We start from the raw sequence: 23,849 nt of genomic DNA on the forward strand, positions 1-23,849 counted from the left end.
AGAGTACATCTTGAGAAACACTGGACTGGATGAAGCACAAGCTGGATCAAGATTGCTGGGAGAAATATCAATAACCACAGATATGCAGATGACACCACCCTTATGGCAGAAAGTGAAGAAGAACTAAAGAGCCTCTGGATGAAAGTGAAAGAGGAGAGTGAAAAAGTTGGCTTAAAGCTCAACATTCAGAACACTAAGATCATGGCATCCAGCCCCATCACTTCATGGCAAATAGATGGGGAAACAATGGAAACAGTGGCTGACTTTATTTTGGGGGGCTCCAAAATCACTGCAGATGGCAACTGAAGCCATGAAATTAAAAGACACTCCTTGGAAGGAAAGTTATGACCAACCTAGACAGCATATTAAAAAGCAGAGACATTACTTTGTCAACAAAGGTCCATCTAGTCAAGGTTATGGTTTTTCCAGTAGTCATATATGGATATAAGAGTTGGACTGTGAAGAAAGCTGAGTGCCAAATAATTGATGCTTTTGAACTGTGGTGTTGAAGAAGACTCTTGAGAGTCCCTTGGACAGCAAGGAAGTCCAACCAGTCCATCCTAAAGGAAATCAGTCCTGGGTGTTCATTGGAAAGACTGATGTTGAAGCCGAAACTCCAGTACTTTGGCCACCTGATGCGAAGAGCTGATTCATGAGAAAAGACCCTGATGCTGGGAAAGATTGAGGTCAGGAGGAGAAGGGGATGACAGAGGATGAGATGATTGGATGGCATCACCAACTCAATGGACATGAGTTTGAGTGAACTCCGGGATTTGGTGATGGACAGGGAGGCCTGGCATGCTGCAGCCCATGGGGTCACAAAGAGTTGGACATGACTGAGCAACTGAACTGAATTGAACTGAAAGGATTTTCACATTGTGGATATGTAGTACCATGTGGTGAAATGTAATAATGGTTGTTTTTGTAGCTGGTAATTTATAGTTGGGCTTCTTTGATGGCTCAGAGTAAAGAATCCGCCTGCCAATTCAGGAGCCGTGGTTTGATCCCTGGGTCGGGAAGATCCCCTGGAGAAGGAAATGGCAATCCACTCCAGTATTCTTGCCTGGAAAATCCCATGGGTAGAGGAGCCTAGACCTATAGTCCATGGGGTTGCCAAAGAGTCGGACAGGACTTAGCGACTAAACAGCAACAATTTATAGTTAGATATGGCAATTTAGAGAGGGAGCAGAAGAAACTTAGTGTGCTTATTTATTGTGCCTTTGGGAGGCCATGTCTAGAAAGTGCAGTGGCATAGGAAACTGTCAGTTCTCAGAAAGGTTTTATGGGGTAGACTCCTGAAGTCATCATTTGCCATTTTGTATGCCTTTATTGATTGTGTGCCCACGGTTTTTGCTAAGAACAGGTCCTCACCCCATGTCATGTTAGGGACCATGGACAGCAACAGAAGAAGCATCTGCAATGACTTTCAGGATCAAGAAAACCAGGGAGTGTTAAGGCATGTGGAGTTGCTAAGGAGTAGGACAGGGGTGTTAGGTGGGTGGGCAGAAAAAGAAGAATGTGAGTATAAAATATCTCTCTGCCCACTGCCACTTGGGGCCATCTTGCTGATTTGGCAGGAGATTCCTCTCAGATTTCCTGTCTAGGCAGGAGTTCCTTTCAGAGTATGAGTGGCCCTTCTGTGGGGGCAGGAAGGGGAATATGTGAAAATAGGCAGCAACTTTGAAGTCACCCTAACATTCTGATTATAAAGCAACTGTGACTCAGAATTGACAAAACTGACATTCATGGAATATTTACCTCTCTTTCCCTTGCTATTTGCATTTATTTGTACCTCTGTGGGGTACACTCTGTTGGCACTTCAGAACTTGGAGTCTTATGTTTCAAATGGTCGTTATTACTTTTGTGCTGCCAAAGTGGTGGTTCTTCAGTGAATGTGATCTCATGTTAGGAAGCTGTCTCATGACTACTATTGGTTTGCACTGACAGACAAGTGTCACTGCTTGAGGATAGGTGGGAAAATGCATGCTATTCTGTTAATAAAAATTATGTCAAAATTCAGGCTTCTCAGGTGGTACTAGAGGTAAAGAATCCTCCTGCCAATACAGCAGACACAGGAGACGTGGGTTCAATCCCTGGGTCAGGAAGATCCCCTGAAGAAGGAAATGGAAACCCACTACAGTATTCTTACTTGTAAAATCCCATGGACAGAGGAGCCTGGTGGGCTACATTCCATGGGGTTACAAAGAGTCGAACACAACTGAATGACTGAGCACGTGTTAAAATTCAAAATTCCACTCTTAACCCAGTAAGCCTTGTAAAGTTAACAAACTGTATCCTTGCTTGATTATGGGGTATCTTTCAGAGTTTAGTGATTATCATAGAAGAGGATAGTCAGGGCCCACCTCATGGCTGTGAACCTGTGCAGTCACATAAGCCTTAGAAGGGCCCTGTGCTTGATTTCACCTTGTCCCAAATCATCTTGAAATCTTACTATGTTTTTCGCAAATGGACCACTGCACTGGGTTCCGTAAGTTATGTCACTGATCCTGAAAATAGCTAACGTTTACTGAGTAATATGTCCCAAGCACCTGAATGAATGGAGTCTCTATCTTAACCTTATAAATTCTGAAATTTCTTCTCTTGAACATCCAATCTTCAATAAACTCCTATGCATTAATATCACCATCTGACACAATAACAATACTTTTGTACATTCAAATTAGAGGGTTTCTTATTTCATTAGTTTTCAAACAATGGAAAAGTATCAATATCTATGAAAAAAGCTACACCATCCCACACAAAATAGCTGAACAAGAAAGTAAAGATTTATATTGAAAAAAATTATTTGAAGCCCCTGAAATTATGAACATTGGGCATTTGAGGAGAAATATTTGTGGTCCCCAACTCATAATCTGAAAAGAAATTTGTTGTCTTTAAAATTAGCTGATTAGTAACAAGTGTTCAAAATGGATCTCGAATTCTAAATAATAATTCTTGGCAATTTGGATTTTCCTGTAGTTTCACAAGTTAGTCTAAGGAATAGTTTCTTGTCTCTATAGTGCCTTGTAATATTTGTAGATCTATAACCAATTTCTTTGTAATAGTTATTTATAAATCAGTAACCAGAACTCGTTTTTTGTATTCTCTGAGATTGAAAATGTTGCATATGTTATCAAATGAAAGGAAACTCAGAGGAAGGTTAGTTTGCATCTTTTAAGAAAGTTCCCATCAAGGCAAATTTATGAAAATTAATAAATCTGTAGTGATTTGAGAACAGAATAATTTTAGGATTATGGTAACTGGTGATTATCTTAGAAGAAAATGGAGAGATTATCTTATTTGTGTTCATGCATCAAATATCCATTTAATACTTTACAATTCCCACTCTAAAAGATTAGGAATTTCTCTTTTCACCTTCTTTCTCAGTGCCTGGTTCACAAATTCATAGTGTTTACCTAACATGCTTGATGAGAGTAAAGTATTCTGTGCTTTCAAATCTGAAGCAAAAACAATGGAAGCATTGTTTTATGTCTCATGCAGGATATGCCTTTTTGATGCAGTTGTAAACCCCCTAAAATGTCATACAAATGTTTGTAATGTGATATCAGGTACTTTTCTTTTGGATGTTATAGCTGAGTCTGTAGTCAACTTATTGGAGGATTTGCTGGGGAAACCAAGAAACAATTTTGATGTCATTTCTATCTCAGATTTTGTTTTTAACAGCTTCTCCTAATTTTCTTGAAGTACATACACACACACAAAATTGAAATTTAAATAGAGAATATATTTAACAAACTAACAGAAAAATAAAAATAAATCCACTTGACTTGATAAATCCTATGTAATAGCTGGAAACTGCCATTTGCCAAGAAATAATTTAGCTCAGTAAAATGTATTTTACAGCTAATCCTTTAATGTCTGTTTTACATATTACCCTTCCCACTGTTAATATTGAACAATATTGTAAGCTAGTAATTTTATGTGCTATATTTCAAATTGCTATTAGGAAGCCACATAAATAACAATTTTCAACTGCTTGTTTATAATACCGTGAGGCATTTCTTACCTTGGGGTAGAGTAACAGTGGATTAAAAAAAAAAAAAAAAAAACTGCTGTGGGGATGTAGCTCCAGGGAAATTCTGTCTCAGATATGTAGCTGCTGCTGCTAAGTCACTTCAGTCGTGTCCGACTCTGTGCGACCCCATAGACGGCAGCCCACCAGGCTCCGCCGTCCCTGGGATTCTCCAGGCAAGATCACTGGAGTGGGTTGCCATTTCCTTCTCCAATGCATGAAAGTGAAACGTGAAAGTGAAGTTGCTCAGTCGTGTCCGACTCTTAGCAACCCCATGGACTGCAGCCTACCAGACTTCTCTGTCCATGGGATTTTCCAGGCAAGAGTACTGGAGTGGGGTGCCATTACAAAGCCTCTAAGGCCAAATAAAGTCATGAGTCTGAGACCCTGATAATCCACAACTGAGTATTAACTCCAAAGGTGCTGAGACTACGGGCCTTCGCTGAACATTCAGCCAGAAACCGCCTTACTTGATATGTCTTCACAAATGTTATAAACTGAATGGGACTCCAGCAGTTTGTCCCATTAGAGTCAGGGCATCAAGCTATAAAATGCAGAGGAGGGCTCATCACAGAAGTTGTCTTCATCCACTCTGATCTGTGTCTTACCCCAGCCCCCCTGCAGGGAAATATTGTGAGAGTGACTCTTGCTGCCTGTGAAGGTCCCAATGGTTATGTAATCTCCAAAACTCTGCATTTCATTTGTTCTCATTTTTCCTTTAATAATGTAAGGCAGCACCCATCTGATAAATAATTCCTCATGATTGGTTTTTTTTTTTTTTTTTTTTTTTTTGGTTCTTCCAAACACTGACAAGACATTTTCCTTTTCTAGAAGAGTCTTTTCTATGGTCAAGCAATAATTGTTTGATGTTAATATCCCCTGATAGTGATTGCAAGAACAGAGCAGGGCCCAGGTCTGGTTTCCTGCTGGCAGCCTGGATGCTGCATGGACTATTTTGGCATCATAGGAGGAGTCACTCTGGGTCTTCAGGATTAGTGCCTAGAGGTCTCTGGAGCACGGGCAGCTCTTAGGACAGCCCTAGCATGCAGCGTGAGTGAGGATCCTGGGTGAAACTCCTAGGCAGCCCTTTTAGGAAGAAGCTTGATGAGAAGGGTAGAAGCTGTCTGTGCCTTCTGTGTCCACATTTCCTCTGGACACTTCTAGTGTCTTCTTCTAGGCCTTGTTTACATGGACAGGGGTCATGGAGGTCAGCAGCCATATTCAGCATTAGGGAAAAATGTGTGGTGGGCAAAGGAAGAGGAGAGAAAGCATGTGTTTCATAGAGAGTGACGGGTTCAAATCCCGGCTCCACTACTTGCTCACCTACCACAGGTGCCTCGTTACTGAGATGTCCCTCTCACCGTGCTCCTCCTCAAGTTTGCCTCTGTGGTCTTGCTGAGCTGAATGCAGGAATATGTCACTCTCCCTCATCTCTGGACCAAATTTTGTGTAGGTGTTGCCCAAAAGTCCTTTTTTTTCTGTCTTGGCTTCTCCTGAGTCATCATTTCTTGTTCATAAAATCTCAACTTAGCTATTTCTTCCTGGGAGGAGCCCTCCTAGAGCCCTTGCTGAGGCTCCCATGGCACGAGACACTGAGGGCAGTGGCTTGTCCCACAAGCACCCTGTTCCAGAGGCTGCATTTGTTCATGATCGTACCCTGAGGAAGAGAGCATGGTAGCAAAAGACGTCATGAGGGACCCGGAAGTCTCTTTCCAGGTTCAAATCCCTGATCTGATGTGTTCTTTAACTCCTGTTGTTCCTCAGTTTATTCATCTGAAAAGTGGAACTCATGGATTCTCCCTTGTTAGATGATCCTAGGATTAAATAAGGAAAAAATAGCATCTTGACTTTTGTTTTGCCTTAGCGAGACATGTAGCGAGCACTCTATAAATCCTTGCTATTTTTTCCTTAGGTTTACTTTTTAGTTAGCTCCAAATATTTATATACAAATTGTGTTTTCCTGAAAAGAATGTAGAGACCTAAGAAGGAAACATCACCAATACCAAAAATATTATCAATAATAATATTAATAATCATAAAGAAAGTATTTTTAATAAATTAATAATTAATGTTTCAGTATAGTAAGTGAAGCTGTGACATTGTACTTAGAGTTATTTCTGTTTTTTAATTCTGTGTAATTGTCTTGTCTAATTAATTTAAATAGTTATTTTAATAAGTTGTTTCCACAAAACTATCATTAACCAGATTTAATTGTAGAATTAAGAGTCTGAACTCTGCAGTCAAACTGCCTAGGATTTAAGTATGATTTATATGACCTTAGAAAATAAGTTTAGCTCTGAACCACCATTTCTTCACCTGTAAATGGGGATAAGTATAGTCTTTACTGTGAATTGCAATAAGGATTTACAATGATAAAATTTGTGAAAATAGATACTTAGTGCTAAAAAAAGCTCAATCAGTTGTCACAGCTATAGTTACTGTTGTTATAAATACTTCTTTTTTAGTTATTATCTGCCTCTAAGAATAGATCTTGGCAAGAAAATTCCCAAGACAACAGTATTCACTTAATGGGAATAGCGTAAATTAAGGGCTTAGAATTTAGACAGAAATAAGTAACTCATGACACAAGTTTGAGTAAATTCCGGGAGTTGGTGATGGACAGGGAGGCCTGGCGTGCTGCAGTCCATGGGGTCGCAAAGAGTCGGACACAACTGAGCAAATGAACTGAACTGAACTGAAGCAACTCATCCTGCAGAAGATACCTACGAGGCTGTTTCCTTACTTGAGGGGATAAGCGAACAGAATAGGCTCGAGTTTGAACTCAATAGTAAGGCAGACCTGGGAGACAATCCTGCTTCTGCCGCTTACTGGAGTATATCCTTGTGACTCTGGATACCGTCCTTAGCTTTGGTTGTTTGAGTTCTTCATCCTTAAAAATTAAAAACTTACCTTTTTCTGTACAGCAGTGTGAGGATTCATGAGATAAGATCTGGAAGGGACTTCACTCAGCATCCCTTTCCCTCACAGGGCAGGAGGTGAATCGTTTCTTCTTAATAAACAGAGTATTGGACTCTAGTGACCATCGGTGCAGTTTCTATTAAGTCTGGCAAAAATAGAAGGTCAAGTTGTTTTTCTCCCTAATCGCTTTAGTTCTGTGAAATCAGAGGAAAAAATTTTCCCCCCACATGTAAAAGTCAAAAAGCTTCAGAAATCCAGGAGATTTTTCAAAAATAAAGCTTGATTAAAAATGTAAAATGCAGTGTAGATAATTTTACAAAACAGCAGGGGCAATTGCAAAGCACTTATTAAAAGTACCTGTTAAAGTAATTAGTGATAAAAATGGAAATTTCAAGGCACTTCTGTATTTCTTAGATCCCAGAATAGGCTCAGACTGTGCTAAATCACTTCCTCTCTCGGATCAGAGTCACAGAAAAAGACAAAAGTGAAGCTTCAGAGAGTTTTAGGGTTGGGAGGCAGGTGTGAACCACTGTTAGGAACTGGCTCTTCCCAGGTCTGAGTGCTCTGATCCCGTCACTCATCCTGCATCCTGTTTCCGAACGTCTGTCACTTGGCTGTTACATATTAAATGCTTATGATTCCTTCTTGTTTGTTTTATGTAAAGAGACCAAGCGATTTGTGAGCTTGACAGGGAGATGTAAGCACCTGTGGCCTAAACCTTTTTTGCACAGAATATTATCTTATTTATAGGGCTTCCCAGGTGGCGCTAATGATAAAGAATCCAGCAGCCAATGCAGGAGATGCAAGAGATGTGGGTTAGATCCCTGGGTCTAAACGGCTATCCACCCCAGTATTCTTGCCTAGAAATTTCCACAGACAGAGGAGCCTGGTGGGCTACAGTCCCTGGGGTCACACAGAGTTGGGATGCAATTGAGCAACTGAGCATAGCCCACAGCGCAACATCACGTATTTAACCGTGTTGCCACACTGACCCCTACTCTCACCTCCACTTCTGCCTCTGTCTTACTCTTCCTGCATCTCTCTTGTATATCCTACCTTAAAAATGCTTCTGTGTTTTTTTTTTTTCTCATCTGTGTGTCCAGGCTCCTCATTCACATTATAGATTACACTAATGAGCTTCTTTAAGTCTGTTCATGGTTCATAGTTAGGACTCTCACTTAGTAGATGCTTTGTAAATGCTTCTTGTTGGACTAATTAGAGTGGAGACTCCTCAGGGCAAGGTTTGCTCTTTACATTCTTATCCATGTCTCATTTGTCCTCTCCCAGCAGGACCTCAGGGCACTCTTCATGGAATTTCAGGAGAAGGCAATGGCAACCCACTCCAGTACTCTTGCCTGGGAAATCCCATGGATGGAGGAGCCTGGTAGGCTGCAGTCCATGGGGTCGCTAGGAGTTGGACACGACTGAGCAACTTCACTTTCACTTTTCACTTTCATGCATTGGAGAAGGAAATGGCAACCCACTCCAGTGTTCTTGCCTGGAGAATCCCAGGGACTGGGGAGCCTGGTGGGCTGCCATCTCTGGGGTCGCACAGAGTTGGAAATGACTGAAGCAACTTAGCAGTCATCAGTCTAAGCTGCAGAAGCCCCATGTAAACTTACTAGTCACCAAACAAAATGCTCCCTAAGGCAGCCACTGGGTAATTAGGTTGTCATGGTAGCAGGGACCCTTGAAGAAGGTTTTGAATATAGCTTTGAAATAATTGTTTCAAAACATTTTATAACCTTGGATCCCAGAGAAGTAGAAAAGAGGATGTAGAATCATGTCATTTGCAGAAGCACCATCCAGAGTGAAACAGAATGCACTCAGGGCACAGAAAAATGGTTATGTGAGGAAAATCTGAAAGTTGTCATGGAAAATAATAATTGCAGCAAGGACTGTTGTAGATGTCTAAAAAAAAATAGCTATAAAAATTTTAGACTCTGAAGTGAGATCAAATTTTGATGGACATATTTTTTAAAGGACCTTTAAGAGAATATTCAAAAGGTATGCTCTGGCATCGGCAGGATGACTGAATGCAAATAGTTAGAATGTTTTATCTTTGTATCCCCAAATGGAAATAATGACATAAGTAATTAAACATTAGCTTTTATCTAAAAACATTTGTCCTAGGCTCAAATTTTTGTGAATCTAAGAAAGGACCATATAATACTCAGTTATGTAATACACAGTTATATAATATTCAGTTTTATGATAAATTCTTAATGGAATGGAATGAAACCTGTGAAATGTGAACCAAGTGTCTGCCACAATATCTCTTGATGGGATTTGGAAGGGCTGATGAAAAATTACATTTCTGAGTGTGGCAAAATATAAGTAAAAATGTAAATCTAGTGTGTAAGATAAAACTTGGGGTTTTTGACTGGTCATTTGATGAGTAAAGCTTCCAGAGAAACTTATCTTTATCAGGCTTCAAGTCATTTTAGGAGATTTCCTTGAACCTCCTTTCAGCCTTGTGCATATGTGTGAAAATCACTTTATTACTCAACAGAAGGAACAAGGCTTTTCACTTGGTGATGTCTAATTCAAGCCATATTTAGAACAAGTCTCTTAAACATATACCAAATCCACCACACATGTTTTCCACCCCTGTAACAGTGGATAGCCAAGGTTTAACTTTCATCACAGGACAAGTATGGAATTGGCAAAATCTGAAGATGCTCAGAGGATTTCATAATTACACACTCCAAACTTGCTTCCCTTGTGTTGGGATTAAAGGAGATGAAACACACCACCTGGGACCAGCCTAGGGCTGAGTTGAGGGAGCAGGAATAGGGCCCTAGGAAGCTCCCTGGAAGTTGTGAGCCGAGATCAGCTCTCCAAGGTGGAAACAGGACAATTTGAAAACAAAGCCACAGCTGAAGAAGCAGTAAGTTCCTCATCCAAGAAATCAGCCTAAGATTCAGGCCATTATGAGACAGGAAGGAAGGTGGCAGGGTACAGCCATTAAAAGAATTACACAACCATTAAGAACAGGATATGATTTAAAAAACACACACAGAGCAAATAAATAAATAAACAAACAACAGCAAAACAGAACTTACTAGTCCCAAGATGGTGGAAGATTTTACTTCTAGTTGACCTTAAGCCTTATCAGGCTCATTAGGCTCTAGTAGACCATTCAGTTCAGTTCAGTTCTGTTGCTCAGTCGTGTCCCAACTCCATGGACTGCAGTATGCCAGGCTTCCCTGTCCATCACCAACTCCCAGAGCTTATTCAGATTCATGTCCATTGAATTGTTGATGCCATCCAACCATCTTATCCTCTTTCATCCCCTTCTCCTCCTGCCTTCAATCTTTCCCAGCATCAGGGTCTTTTCCAGTGAGTCAGTTCTTCGCATCAGGTGGCCAAAGTATTGGAGTTTCAGCTTTAGCATCAGTCCTTCCAATGAATATTCAGGACTGATTTCCTTTAGGATGGAATTGTTGAATCTTCTTGCAGTCAAAGGAACTCTCAAGAGTCTTCTCCAGCACCACAGTTCAAAAGCATCAATTCTTTGGTGCTCAGCTTTCTTTATAGTCCAACTCTCACATCCATACATGACCACTGGAAAAACCATAGCCTTGACTAGATGGACCTTTGTTGGCAAAGGAATGTCTCTGCTTTTTAATATGTTGTCTTGGTTGGTCATAACTTTTCTTCCAAGGAGCAAGCATCTTTTAATTTCATGGCTGCAGTCACCACCTGCAGTGACTTTGGAGCCCCCAAAATAAAGTCTGTCACTATTTCCATTATTTCCCTATCTATTTGCCATGAAGTGATGGGACCTGATGTCATGATCTTAGTTTTCAGAATGTGGAGTTTTAAGTCAACTTTTTCACTTTCCTCTTTCACTTTCATCAAGAGGATCTTTAGTTCTTCTCTTTCTGCTGTAAGGGTGGTGTCATCTGCATATCTGAGGTTATTGGTATTTCTCCCAGCAATCTTGATTCCAGCTTGTGCTTCATCCAGCCCAGCAATTCTCATGATGTACATGAGACATGGGACAGTTCTGAGGCTGACCATATAAACCAAAAAGTGAGTAACATCCCAATTCTTGGAAATTCCACTCCTTTCCCAAAATAGTTGTAATAATCCTCCTACTCTTTAGCCTGTGAAATTACCCAGCTCGTGAAAACTAACCACCCTATATTTCGGTGCAATCTCTTGTCTTCTGAGACAGCCCACACTCTGTTTTTGGAATATATATCTCTCTAAATAAACCTGGTTTCACTTTACTATGACTCGTTCTTGAATTCTTTCCTGCATGAAGCCAAGGACCCTCACTTGGCAGCTGTCCCAGGGGCTCACACAATACTTGAGACATGACTGTCCTCTGGTGTTCCACTTTTCCTACAACAAATAGATCTGTGAGTGAGCATTCTTGTATGCTCAGTCACTTCAGTCATGTCCAGCTCTTTGCAACTGTATGGACTCTAGCCCACCAGGCTCCTATGTCCATGGGATTTTCTAGGCAAGAATACTGGAGTGAATTGCCATGCTCTCCTTCAGGGGATCTTCCCAACCCAGGGATCAAACCTGAGTCTCCTGCACTGCAGATAGATTCTTGACCACTGAGCCATCGGAGAAGCCTGACTTAATGCCAAGTACAAATAAGCAACCAACTCACAAGATAGTAGGAGCAGCAGTGCTCCAAAAGGGAGTGAGCAGGAGCAGATGAGCATAAGCTCTGACACAAGAAGTGACCAGGGGCAGCTGCTGGTATTGTGTCTCTTGGAGAGGGTGCTGAATGACCAAAGATACCAATGGCGAGTGGGCAAATCCCAAGAAATTATTCTGCTACTGCTAAGTCACTGCAGTCGTCTCCGACTGTGTGTGACCCCATAGACGTCAGCCCATGAGGCTCCCCCGTCCCTGGGATTCTCCAGGCAAGAACACTGGAGTGGGTTGCCATTTCCTTCTCCAATGCAGGAAAGTGAAAAGTGAGAGAGAAGTCACTCAGTCGTGTCCGACTCAGCGACCCCATGGACTGCAGCCCACCAGGCTCCTCCGTCCATGGGATTTTCCATGCAAGAGTACTGGAGTGGGTTGCCATTGCCTTCTCCAAGAAATTCTTCTACTCCTCCTCTAAATATCCTGCTATGAAATTTTTGGAAAGTAGAAAAATACCTTCTAATGTTGGTAGAGTGGTTTAGAAATAGATAATAGAATTCAGGAAAATATAGTCAGTAAAGAAGCTTTAGCTCTGGATCATTTGGCAATAGCAGACCTCACTTCATAAATAAAACAGGAATTCAAGAATTGTGGGCAGAGGAGCCATCTCCTTTGAGAGACCTTTTCCACAAGGAGAGAAAGAACTCTAGAGAATATAAAACAGGACAGGGTAGAATTCAGGATATCACTACTAGAGCATTTACCAAGGCTGAGTAAATCAAGAGAATTGAAGCAGATCAGATTAAAAACACAAATTCACATCTACCTTTTGTTGCTGAACCTAAATTACTCATGGTGGGAGAGTCCATTAATCAGATATATACCATATTCACTCTCATAATTTTCTTTTTATAGGTATTTGGTTTTCTTAGTTGAAAGGGAGAATAATTATATGGATGATTATGGTACCAGATTAATTCTCTTACCAAATCTGAATAAAGATAAGGGAACAATGGTTAAATGATCTGTTTTGTATGTTCCTCTTTACATCTGACATCTTGAAGTGAAAAAAAGAAATCACATGTTCGTTTTCAAACTTCAGGGAGTACATCAGTAATTACAAAAGCTGCTCAGAACCCTATTTTGCTTGGTTTTTCCTGCATGGTTTCCCATGTTACTCATATTTCTTAGAAAATGTACTTTTTAACCTCACCTTGTAGCACTGAATAAGGACTCATTGTTTCCCTGGCCTCAGCAATCACTGCATTCCAGTTGAGACATCATCTCAGTACTGAGCAAAAACCCACAGGTAGAATTCTGTTAAATGCCACAAGCCATCACTAAGCATCTGAAGATCTGCAGCTCAATGACTGAGAAGAGACAGAAAATGGGCAAAGTGGCCCTCCAGCCCCATTCTGAAAGGCCGCATGAACATCATTCCCAGTCTGCTGCCTTTATTAGCTGGAGAGCTGTGGAGCCAGCCTTGGTACCATGAAGGGGCCACTCCACCTCCATCCTGCCGGATAATGGACAGCTGGCCTTGAGTGCAGCCTTTCTCAGCCTTGAGTTACACATTCAAAACTGTAAAATAGAAAATACAGCTGACTGACTGAAGGCAGAGTAACCCACCAAAAAATCATTAACGTGGCATGTATTTCTGACCCTGGCTGCTCTGGCATTCCCAGGTCCCCAAAGCTGACCTTGGTCTCTTCACTCTGGTGTGAGCGTGCACTCTGACTGTGGACTGAGCCGCACCACCGCTGGTCTCACAGATCCTAACCCCTCCCGCTGCATAGTGACACGAAGTAGCCTCTTCTCCATGAAGCTGAAAATCTATATATATATATATATATATATATATACACACACACATACCTGTGTGAATATGTATTTCTGACTTTGAGTTCCCTGTGTATACATTTTACCTACTTTTCCCAGAGATCTGAATTGTGGCCAGATAATATCACAGTCCCAGTTTGAATAGTGATAATCTCTCTCCTCCTTTGATGATTTATTTTATATATATATATATATATATATATATATATATATAAACCTTTCATAAAAATTCTTATTATAAGAAGTATAACACCTGTGGGCTGGTGAGCTTTTGTGGTAATTTAACCATGAAGAATGTGTCTATTTGAAAGGATGATCTTTACCTATCATTTTCTTACCTACAGCCTTAACACAGAAGTAGATTTTATTTTCATCTAAGTCAATTTTTATTTTCCCTACCTATGTGGAAACTATAACAGTAAATGATTCATTTGTATCTTAACATTTAAGAAATTACCAACTATCAGTTATGACAGTTAATTGATATAAGACTATAAATTTCACCATGCTGTCTTATTTATTATCCTTTCTGACTATGCCAGCACCTTTCCCTACCTGAGAGGTAGGTTAAGTAGCTTCTTCCATCCCTTTGTGGCTGGCAAGTAATCTGAGACAAAAAGATTCAGTTACATCCCCAGATCTGGTAAAACCTGTACCTTAGAATACAACTCAAGTCCCCTTGCTCTAGGATCTTTCCCCTCTCCCTCATGACTCTCCATATTTCAGTGGAGAAAACGGACTATGCCCAGTTGCTTAGTCCAACTCTTCATGACCCCAGGGACTGCAGCCCGCCAGGCTCCTCTGTCCATGGGATTTTACAGGCAAGTATACTGAAGTGGGTTGCCATTTTCTCCTCCAGAGGACCCTCCCAACACAGAAATCGAACCTCCATCTCCTGCATTGGCAGGCAGATTCTTTACCACTGAGCCACCTGGGAAACCTGACCACTTGGATAAAAATAAAATAAAATATAACATCATTTAGGACGATGAGTTTATATATACACATACCCATGCTGAACGCAAAATGATGGCGTCATGTATCTGGTAAAAAGGAATGAAATATAACCATTAACCAAATAAGAAGTCAGATATCTAATCTATAAGGACTCTTCCCCCAAATCACATGATATACCACTCAAAATCATCATTTCTTTTGTTGAATGCCATTTCCCATAACTTCTTGGACTCTTTGCATAATGATAAATGTGTTCTTAAGTCAGAATGTTATCATTTTTTTGGCACTCTCTCAGTCCTTAAAACCCAGATTTGGGTGGAGAAAATATAGACAGCTCCTTCTTTATGGGCTGTAAGAAGCCTCAGGCAGTTACTTACTGAGTATTCACATTGTGACAAGTCTTGAGTCTTAAAGGATCTTTGGTCCCAGGGAACTCATGCTCTAGAGAATGCTTGAGATAAGCATTATAGAAATTGTGCAGAAACAACATCCTGGTGCTACTTACCTATGTCTTAACTTTCTTGGAGAAACTATCATTTTCAAAATAATGAACAACCAGTTATTTATGTCATTTTTGGTGAAAAAACTCCACAAACACAGGTTGAGAGAAGCAAAAGTATAAGTCTGAAGTAAATGGTTTGAGGCTCCACTGATAAGAAGGAGAACTGACCCATAGCAGGAAAAAAAAAAAAGAAAATGCCTTTATTCTTGCAATTGGATGCAGCACAGCCCTACCACCATGCTCATCCTGAGAGCTGAATGGAATTTGTTGTGACTAACTAACCAAGCTCAGCAATAAAGAATCCACCTGTAATGCAGGAGACATAGGTTTGAACCCTGGGTCAGGAAGATCTCCTGGAGAAGGAAATGGCAGCCCATTTTTGTATTCTTGCCTCGGAAATCCCATGAACAAAGGAGACTTATGGGCTATATTCTGTGGGATCGTGAGTGTTGGACATGACTAGCAACCGAACCACCACGAACCTCCCAACTAACCACGTACGGAGGGCTTTCACACGAGTTGAACCTGAAGAAAGTCAAATGGGAAACAGAGTAAAACAGGCCTCATTTTAGAGGCATTTACGTCCTTGCTGACAACATGATGGATCTGCTGGGACAACGTGACTGTCCGGCAACCCCTGCACGCTAAGATGATCCTAGCAGGAATTAATGGCAGAGAATCAGTCATTTCCCAGATCAACATCAGCATGCAGCAAGGCCTTTCCTGGGAGACAAAGGAATAGAAAAACTTTTCAGAGGTGAGGGAGCCATCTCAGTCACATTATTTACTTACTCAATTCGATTTTTTAGTGTCTGAAGTCACAAAAGTTGTAACCAAGACAAACCAGGCTGCAAGTACCATTTTAAAAATGTCATCAGCCTAGCAGAAACATGAGACATAAATCACAAGTTTTATTGTATTTGCAATTAAACAGATCAAATTTAATGTCCACAGAAAAGCCTTAGTAATTAGGATAAAGATTAATATAGTGAAATGTCCCTGGTTTAGGAGGCCACCCAAGCAAAACTGAAATAAAGAATTGAGTATATAATCGAATAGCATGTGAATATTAATGCATGAAACCCTCCAAGTCCCCAGATCCCTGATGCAATTATTTTCTATTCACATTAATTGTTCCTAACAGATGACTTTAATGACTTTGAGTTGAAATGTGTGCAAGGGAAGATTTCACAAGATCAATGCTCTTTAGAAATAAGGTCATTTTTATAATTATTTGCTCAAATTTTAACCACTGCTCAACATAATAAGGTTAACATGGTGAGTGTTTCATAATGTGAACATCAAAAGTTAATTTTCATGCTGGCTAATAAGTGTATTGGGGTATTCACATTTTTCTTCCTATTTCTTTTTCCTTACTACTTTTTTTCCAACACATATTGACAGACTGTGAAAGTGTGATTATTGTTTATAAGCTGTAATTTGCACATGTGTATATATAGAACACTAATAAACTCAGATAAACATTTTTTGGGTTAGGATATGTGTTATCTAATCTAGAAATGTCAACTCTTTTGAGATTTACCTGTTTGAGGCAGGATTTTGAAACAAACAATTAAATCAACACTGTTCAAAGTTTCTGCCTGTTTTTACCCAGAAACTTCACTCACGCATCTTAGATCTTTCATCCGGGGATTTACTCTCAGATGTGGAAGGAAGCCAGAGTCTGACGCACTCACGAACTGATGTTGAAATGCATGTGAGTTTCCCTGTGGCCTTCAGAACACCTGTTCAGGTGGTTATTTTCCTCCATCAAATCTGATGTCACAAGTGAACCATAAAACACACCCTTGAAGCGTTGTCAGGCAGATAAAAATACTTTCCTTTCTTGTGTTCTCTGCAATTCAGCATCATATCCCCCAGCTGATAGAGTAAGTAGAAAATGTCACTCTCAGCAAAAACATTATAAATCTTGCCTTGTCCCCAAGATACCTTTTTTGGGTATTGATTATATCTCAAAGTCACAGAGAAATGGTCAAGGAGCTTTTTATTAAAGCCCATGTCCCATATTACTCATCTTACTTTTATGATATATTATGTATGAACTTTTAAAAATTCATGGGCTGTACTTTTTTTTCTTTAGCTAGGGTTAGCTTTGTGCTTATTTTGCAAAACTTTAACCAGCGTGGTTTTTTAACTCTCATTGACATAAAAAAAAAAAAAAAAGATAGCTTGAAAAATACAAGAGTCAAATATATAATGAAAAATGTTAGTCTTAAAACAATGACTGATGGACATTTGTGGATAACTGGCCTTTTTGTTTACTGTATAAATTTATAAGTATAGGTAGAGAGTCTATATCAAAAGTGAATATTCTCAAGTTAGGTTGGAATTGCATGTCAGTGGAGTACTGCCATCTTTAAACATTCCTGAATACCCTAATGCCATCCAATATAAAAGATGGCCTTAAGATCAGGAATTTTTTAAGTTGCAAATTTTAATCCAAGAAATTCTTGCCTTCATTCTCTGTCTCTCTCCTTTTTTTAAAACTAAAATTGTGGATTTTGTATTGCATTTCACAAAATAAGTATGTTAAAGCACATGAGTGCTTCAAGGTGGTAATCTAAAATACACTATGGGAAAAAAACACTTTGAATAGTGCAAACAGTGTACTTCGTCAATTCAGTCAACATAATTAGGGTAATGTTGCAATGGAGACCAACATACATCTTTAGGCAAACAAGAATTTTATTAATAATAACTATCTATTACAACTCTTCTCAGGAGGATGCTTGGCAGTCTGTATATGTCTAGGAGTTCTGCTTATTGTCAAGGGCCTTACTTAGGGCTATAGCATAGTGGCTGAGACCTGGGCCTGACATCAGAACTTTGTATTGACTGGGTGACCTTGGACAAGATTTTAAAGCTTCAGTTCAACAGTGCCTCAGGTTCCCCATCTGGAAAATGAGAAGAATGATATTTCTGTTCTATTTCTGAGAGTCATCATGAGGATTAAATGAGATAACATATGACATGTACATTAACACAGTACCTGCTGAGAATTTGGGGCCATAGTGAGATCTCTGCTGCTCTGGCTGTCTTCTATTCTAAAATATGTGGCCCCATGTCACAGCCGCAGAAGAACATGGCAGAGATGGAGAATGAGAGCTGAGATAAGTACCTGCTAGTGTGCCTGTCCAGGTCACATCAGTGATTCCCCAGAAACAAAGTACACCCACTTTTGACTTTCTCATCACAGATCATATATGATGGCATGTTAAAGGTAATACAGAGTCCCTTAGGGAGGCTGTAAAGTACAATTTTGTTGAAGAGCCAAGACACACACATACTAAAAAAAAAACTTTTTAGTAATAGTAGCAAAACCTAAAAGTTACTAAACTTTATTGTTACTAATAATCACTTAGTGTCATTAAGCATGAGGGCCTGCATGCTAAGTAGCTTCAGTCATGTCTGACTCTGTGTGACTCTATGGACTGTAGCCTGCTTGGCTCCTCTGTCAATGGGATTCTCCAGGCAAGAATACTGAAGTGGGTTGCCATGTCCTCCTCCAGGAGATCTTCCCAGCCCAGGAATCGAACCCAAGTCTCGTACATCTCCTGCACTGGTAGGCGGGTTCTTTACTACTAGCACCACCTGGGAAGCATACAATTACTGATTGCCAGAGGCCCATCACTCTTCACATTGATCTTGTATGATTGGAGCTTTCATTATCTCCGGTTAGAAAAAAGGAAACTAAAGTGTGGAAGAATTAAGTAATTTTCCCCAAATCAAAGAGTTAACCAGTGAGAGAGCCAGGATTTAAACCTTATAAATGACCTTATAAATGAGCAGATAATCCTGATGATAATCATGTGCTAATGAGGGAAGAAACCTCAGGAGAAAGGAGCTCACTTTCAGTCATGATGTCAGAGATTCTGAGTCCCTTCTTAAATTCCAACATCAATTGTCCAAGGTCAGGAAAGGTGGGAGAATTTCCCAGTAGAGAGGACTAGCCCCTTCGTCTTCTTGTCAAGGAATTACTCTGTAATCAGCCCACTATACACACCCTCTCTCCAGTACTCTGCTCCCAGGGAGGGCTCAGACCCCTGCCTTCATCCTGCTCAGCACAGCCCAGGTCAGACTGAGATACACAGCTTGCTACCAGGTAATTCACATGAGAGGTTATCCTCTCTCAAAGCTCTTCCTAGGCTAGGGACTTTCTACTCAAAGCACAGGCCCTGGACAGCAGCCTCAAAGCATCTGGGAATTTCTTACAATACTACATTTCAGACCCCTCCTCAGAATTGCTAAAGCAAATCTATATTTAACAAGATCTGGGATGACTCATGTGAATATTAAAGTATGAAAAGCCTGGCTTAAGGATACTTTTCTATATAATTACCCCAGCCCTGCCCGCCTCCATATAACATTGATGGGCCTTCCCCACTTCCTCACAGTACCCTCTGTCATGTCAGGGCATCGCAGGTTCAAGGTCAAGGGAGAGACAACAATGCTTTTCTCTCCTAGCACATCTTCTGTGTTCTAGTTTCCTGTCATCGTAATCCAGCATCTATCAGAGGTGCACACAGGGTTGATAACAGGGCAGAGAAGCATATTTGTTAAAAAGAGGCCTGGGAATTGAGCTATAAAAATAGGTATAATTGTGATGGGTGAGGTGAAATGGTAAAGGTTGGAAAGACAGAGGGAAATCACATATAAGCTTCAGTACTGTTGAGAAAAGTAGAACGCAAACAGTGACTAACACCTGTGCAGTGTGTGAGAAAGGCCGCTGGAGAAGTTTAGATCTGATGGCCTCAAAAGACACAGACATAATATTTCCCTGAATGGTAGACACCACCATCAGAACAGAGGTGCATGCTCAGTCGCTTGCTCAGTTGTGTCTCACTCATTATGACCCCATGAGCTGTAGCCCGCCAAGCTCCTCTGCCCATGGGCTTCTCCAGGCAAGAATACTGGAGTGGGTTGCCATTGCCTCCTCCAGGGGATCTTCCCAACTCAGGGATTGAATCTGCATCTCCTCCATCTCCTACATTGGCAGGTGGATCCTTTACTGCTTGAGCCCTTGGGAAAGCCTCAGAGGAGGGGTCATCCAAAATAGAAACCACCACCCTACTGACTCAAGTAACAAAATATCAGAGAATGGGATGGAGAAGAAAGAAAGCACACAAGTAGAAGTGGATTGTGATGTGCCGTTTCTGAAAGTCTGTTTCTGGCATGTTCCAGATGTGTGCAGTGGCTGAAACCTTCAGCCTGTTCTCCTGACACTGGGACCATGTGTGGAGGGCAGCTATAGAGACATAAACATGAACTCCCTTTAACTAAATTGCATCTGACAATAAATAAGTTCATAAATCAATAGATATTGCTGAAATCTGGATTTTAAGACAACTTTCTCCTTTCAGTGATATTTAGAGCCAAATTTCAGGGGGAAAAATAGAGTAGTAAAATTCCCTGGCATTTTCAGACCACTTTAAGAGATTATTAGGCAGTCAAAATGAAGTATCAATAGCAAGGAAGATGCCTGATATTGAAAATCTAACATTATTAAGCATTATGGATATTGATGAGAGAGCAGGTTAAACGTGCCCTCTGTACTGATGCAGGGGTTTCCTATTGACCACAAAGGCTCCCAGACAGCATCACCTTCCTTCCCCACACTGGTGTTTAGTCATCGTCGTTGAAATTGCATTTGGAGAACAGTGATAAGTACTCAGGTACTAAAGGCTCCCATAAAGTGTCAATAAACTGCATAAGTAAGAGGCTTTGCCATTCTGCCAGTGACACGAAGACAGATGGTTCCCCCATCCATGAGTTTCTGAGACAAAGCTTTTCTAGATAGGGGACAGGAATGAGACTGTAATGGAGAGATTCCATTCTTGCGATCAGGATGCTAAATTAATTTAGCCCATCCAGTTAGTGGAGCTTCATCTGTTACATTAGGGGCCTGTAATGTGGCTGTCAAGATGTGCTGGGATGTTTATGGCTTTGCCACCTGTGCCTTGTGCAGACCCACTAGAATTTTAACTGCCTGGATCCCTCTTGCTGGGCCCAGATCTGTTTGATGTGAAACTCTTTTATCATTTGAACATCCAACTGATCTGATCTGAAAAGTCCTGGAATCTGCACAGCAGAGCTTCCTGACTCCTTCGTTTGGTGTTTCACTACAGGACATAATTTCCTGGGCATTTGATCCCAGACTTACAGTGATGTTATCAGAGCCATACGGATCATAGCAGTGATCTGGTAGCACTGGCCCGCCCTACACAGGGAGACATTAAGATCCACAGAAGTTAAATGTTTTCTTTGCTCTGTATCTCATATCTGGTGGCACGTATAGCCTGAGAACCAGGTTGCTAGACTTCCAGTCCAGGGCTCATGCCCATGAACTCTTAAGCCAAAGAAGTTGCTCTGTGTTCTTCCTTTTCTCACATTAGATTCATGACTTGATATTGATGTGATCCTTTAACCAGTGTGACTGGATAAAATGAGAAACTACTATGGTCATCAGTTCAGTTCAGTCGCTCAGTCGTGTCCAACTCTTTGTGACCCCATGAATCTCACTTCTGCCTAATGCTGGTGGCAGCTCATAATAATTGAGCACCTGCTTCTAAGCTGGATCTTGTGCTGCATGCATCTCATCTAGAGCCTCACTTGGTCCTTGCAGGGACCCTATACGGTAGGCAGCGTTATCACTTTTTGAAAAGGAGATGTAGCTCTACGAGATTAAGTAATTTCCCACACATGTTAGTCTGAGGCAGAGTCAAGAGTCAAACCCCTAGTCTGTCGACCCCGAAGTCTGTGTTTCTCACCACAGTACTATTTTCATGCCTCCCTCATTATGATGTTGAGTTGGTATTTCTTCTCCCCTAAGCAGAGTCCTAGCTCAGAGCTGTCCTGCTTTTTCAGGGCTGCCAGCTGAACACAAAAGCAGGAACCCCTGCTTTGAAATGCCCTGGCATGGGGATTGCCGTCTCTGGTCATCTCTGCCCTCGAAGCAGCTACAGCAGCAGTGAGCTGTCTCTCTCCAGCACCTGCAGCGAGTATTCCAGCGGCTCCTCCTACACGTGGCATGATGGAAAGACCCTCAGGAAAAGGGTAAGGCTCCTTCAGGGGCATTGCAGCATCAGAGGGAACCAGGAAAAAAGCCTCTTCTGGTAGGAAGGCGGAAGGTGGGAGGGAGGCCAAGAAGGAAACATGCATTTGCTGAGCCCTTGTTCTTTTACACCTCACAAAGCCATAGAGGGAGATATTATCTTCCTCATTACACAGAAGGAGAGATTGGCTCTAAAAGGTTAAGTTTCTTGCTAGAAGTCACACAGCCAGAGAGGAGTGGAATGATGACTTGATCTCAGATGATGAGGACATTATGGGAGGGAGTTTGGGAGAGAAAGACAGTTTGCTTCTGTGCTTTGGTGGAGCCCACCAAGTTCACAGATTTATATCAAGTTGGAGTGGGAGCCCTGGCCTAGTGGAACTGACCATGCTTCAGACTGACTCAGACATTTTCAATTAGTTTTATAGACATTCTCTATCGCTGTGATGCTCGGAGAGACTTGTCGATGTCCAGTGCAAATCAGGCTGAATGAGGCCAAGTCATCCCAGACTGAGCGCCCTATGAAACCTCAAAGAGAAGGTTTTCTTCTGGAGAATAGGGAGAGAGGTGCATTCTCTCAGAATAAATGACCATAAGTTTTGGAAGTCTCATTAGCTTTGTGGAAATTTACTGCTCAAAAATAGCAATGTAATATATTGACCTCCTCTACTCAATGCAATAGCCTCATAAAACTCTAATTGGCTATAAATTGAAGGAGGTACAGTACAGAGAGAAAATGCTATGGTACATTTCAAGCACCATAGCTTCAGTGAAAGTCTCCACATAGATGCCAGGAGTTTCTTTACCAGATTGTTAAATAACTCCTGTGACTAGAATGACTTGCATCTGCTAAGTGGGCTCATATGACAGAGATTTCTTCATGATTTGAATAAACATCTTTGCACGCCGGTATAAGTGAAGAATCTGGAATAGCTGTTTTCACAGTTTCCTTATATTAAAGAAGAACAAGATTGGGATTGACATACATACACTATTGGTATTATGTATAAAATAGACAACTAATGATAACTCACTCTATAGCACAGGAAATTCTACTCAATACTCTATAATGGCCTCTATGGGAAAAGAATCCAAAAAAGAGTGGATATATGTATAATATAACATTCACGTTGCTGTACACCTGAAAACTAGCAGAACATTGTAAGGCAACTATACTCCAATAAAAACTAATTTAAAAGAAAAAGAAAAGTGAAGAGTGTGGAAGCCCTGAATCTGAATATTTGGAGGTCAGTTTTCTCTCATCTGTATAAATTTAGTTTATAATGTCAGAAGTGCAAAAAACCAGGGAATGTCTATAACTGTCAGAAAATTCAGGTGAGGGAGGGCATTTGTCATACTCTGAACAAGAACTGAGAAAAAGATTTCAAGCTTGAATTTAGAGTTTATTCCCTTGGACTCAGACTTACAATGCAAAGTGCAGAGCCTGGGGTGTTATCAAAACTGCTCTTTCTAAGATGTTCAGAATTCTGAATAATGACTGCTAGTTACCTGGCTTTCAGCAGACTGGGGAGATGGTCGGGAGGATGTTCCCTCTCTTTGTCTCTGAATATTGCTGGCTCTCAGGGCGCCTCGCTCAGCACTTTTCATTCACAACTATTCCTTTCTCCCTCTCAGCCTTTCTTCTTCTTCTTTTTTTTTTCCTTTTGGCTAAAATTTTTCCAGTTAGAACAAACCTTGATCTTTTAGAGACATCTGTTCCCTGAAAAAGGAGGAATAAGGTTCTTAAGACACTTCTTACATACTCCAGTAGACATCATCTGGAAATTTAACAGTGTCCCAACTCACAATGGTATTCACATGGAGTACCAGCATGCCTGTCACATTCCCCAGAGAAAAGTCTTAATTCTCAGGGACCCAGAAAACTGACCCAGTCCTATTAAAACACTTTCAAT

At 40.9% G+C, this 23,849-nt stretch overlaps 1 protein-coding gene across 7 annotated transcripts in view; it reads left to right on the forward strand.

Annotated features, from left to right (window-relative positions):
- The window catches only part of NCKAP5 (NCK associated protein 5), a 1,209,945-nt gene that overhangs the window by 1,036,870 nt on the left and 149,226 nt on the right, over positions 1-23,849 (forward strand). For all 7 annotated transcript variants that reach the window (XM_044936196.2, XM_025261907.3, XM_044936194.2 and 4 more), the window contains exons 11-12: positions 16,480-16,581; positions 21,750-21,938. In XM_044936196.2, the coding sequence (XP_044792131.2) occupies positions 16,480-16,581; positions 21,750-21,938 (291 nt within the window). The remainder of the gene's footprint in view (positions 1-16,479; positions 16,582-21,749; positions 21,939-23,849) is intronic.

The sequence above is a fragment of the Bubalus bubalis genome, chromosome 2, assembly GCF_019923935.1.
Source record: "Bubalus bubalis isolate 160015118507 breed Murrah chromosome 2, NDDB_SH_1, whole genome shotgun sequence".
NCBI classification, from domain to species: domain Eukaryota; kingdom Metazoa; phylum Chordata; class Mammalia; order Artiodactyla; family Bovidae; genus Bubalus; species Bubalus bubalis.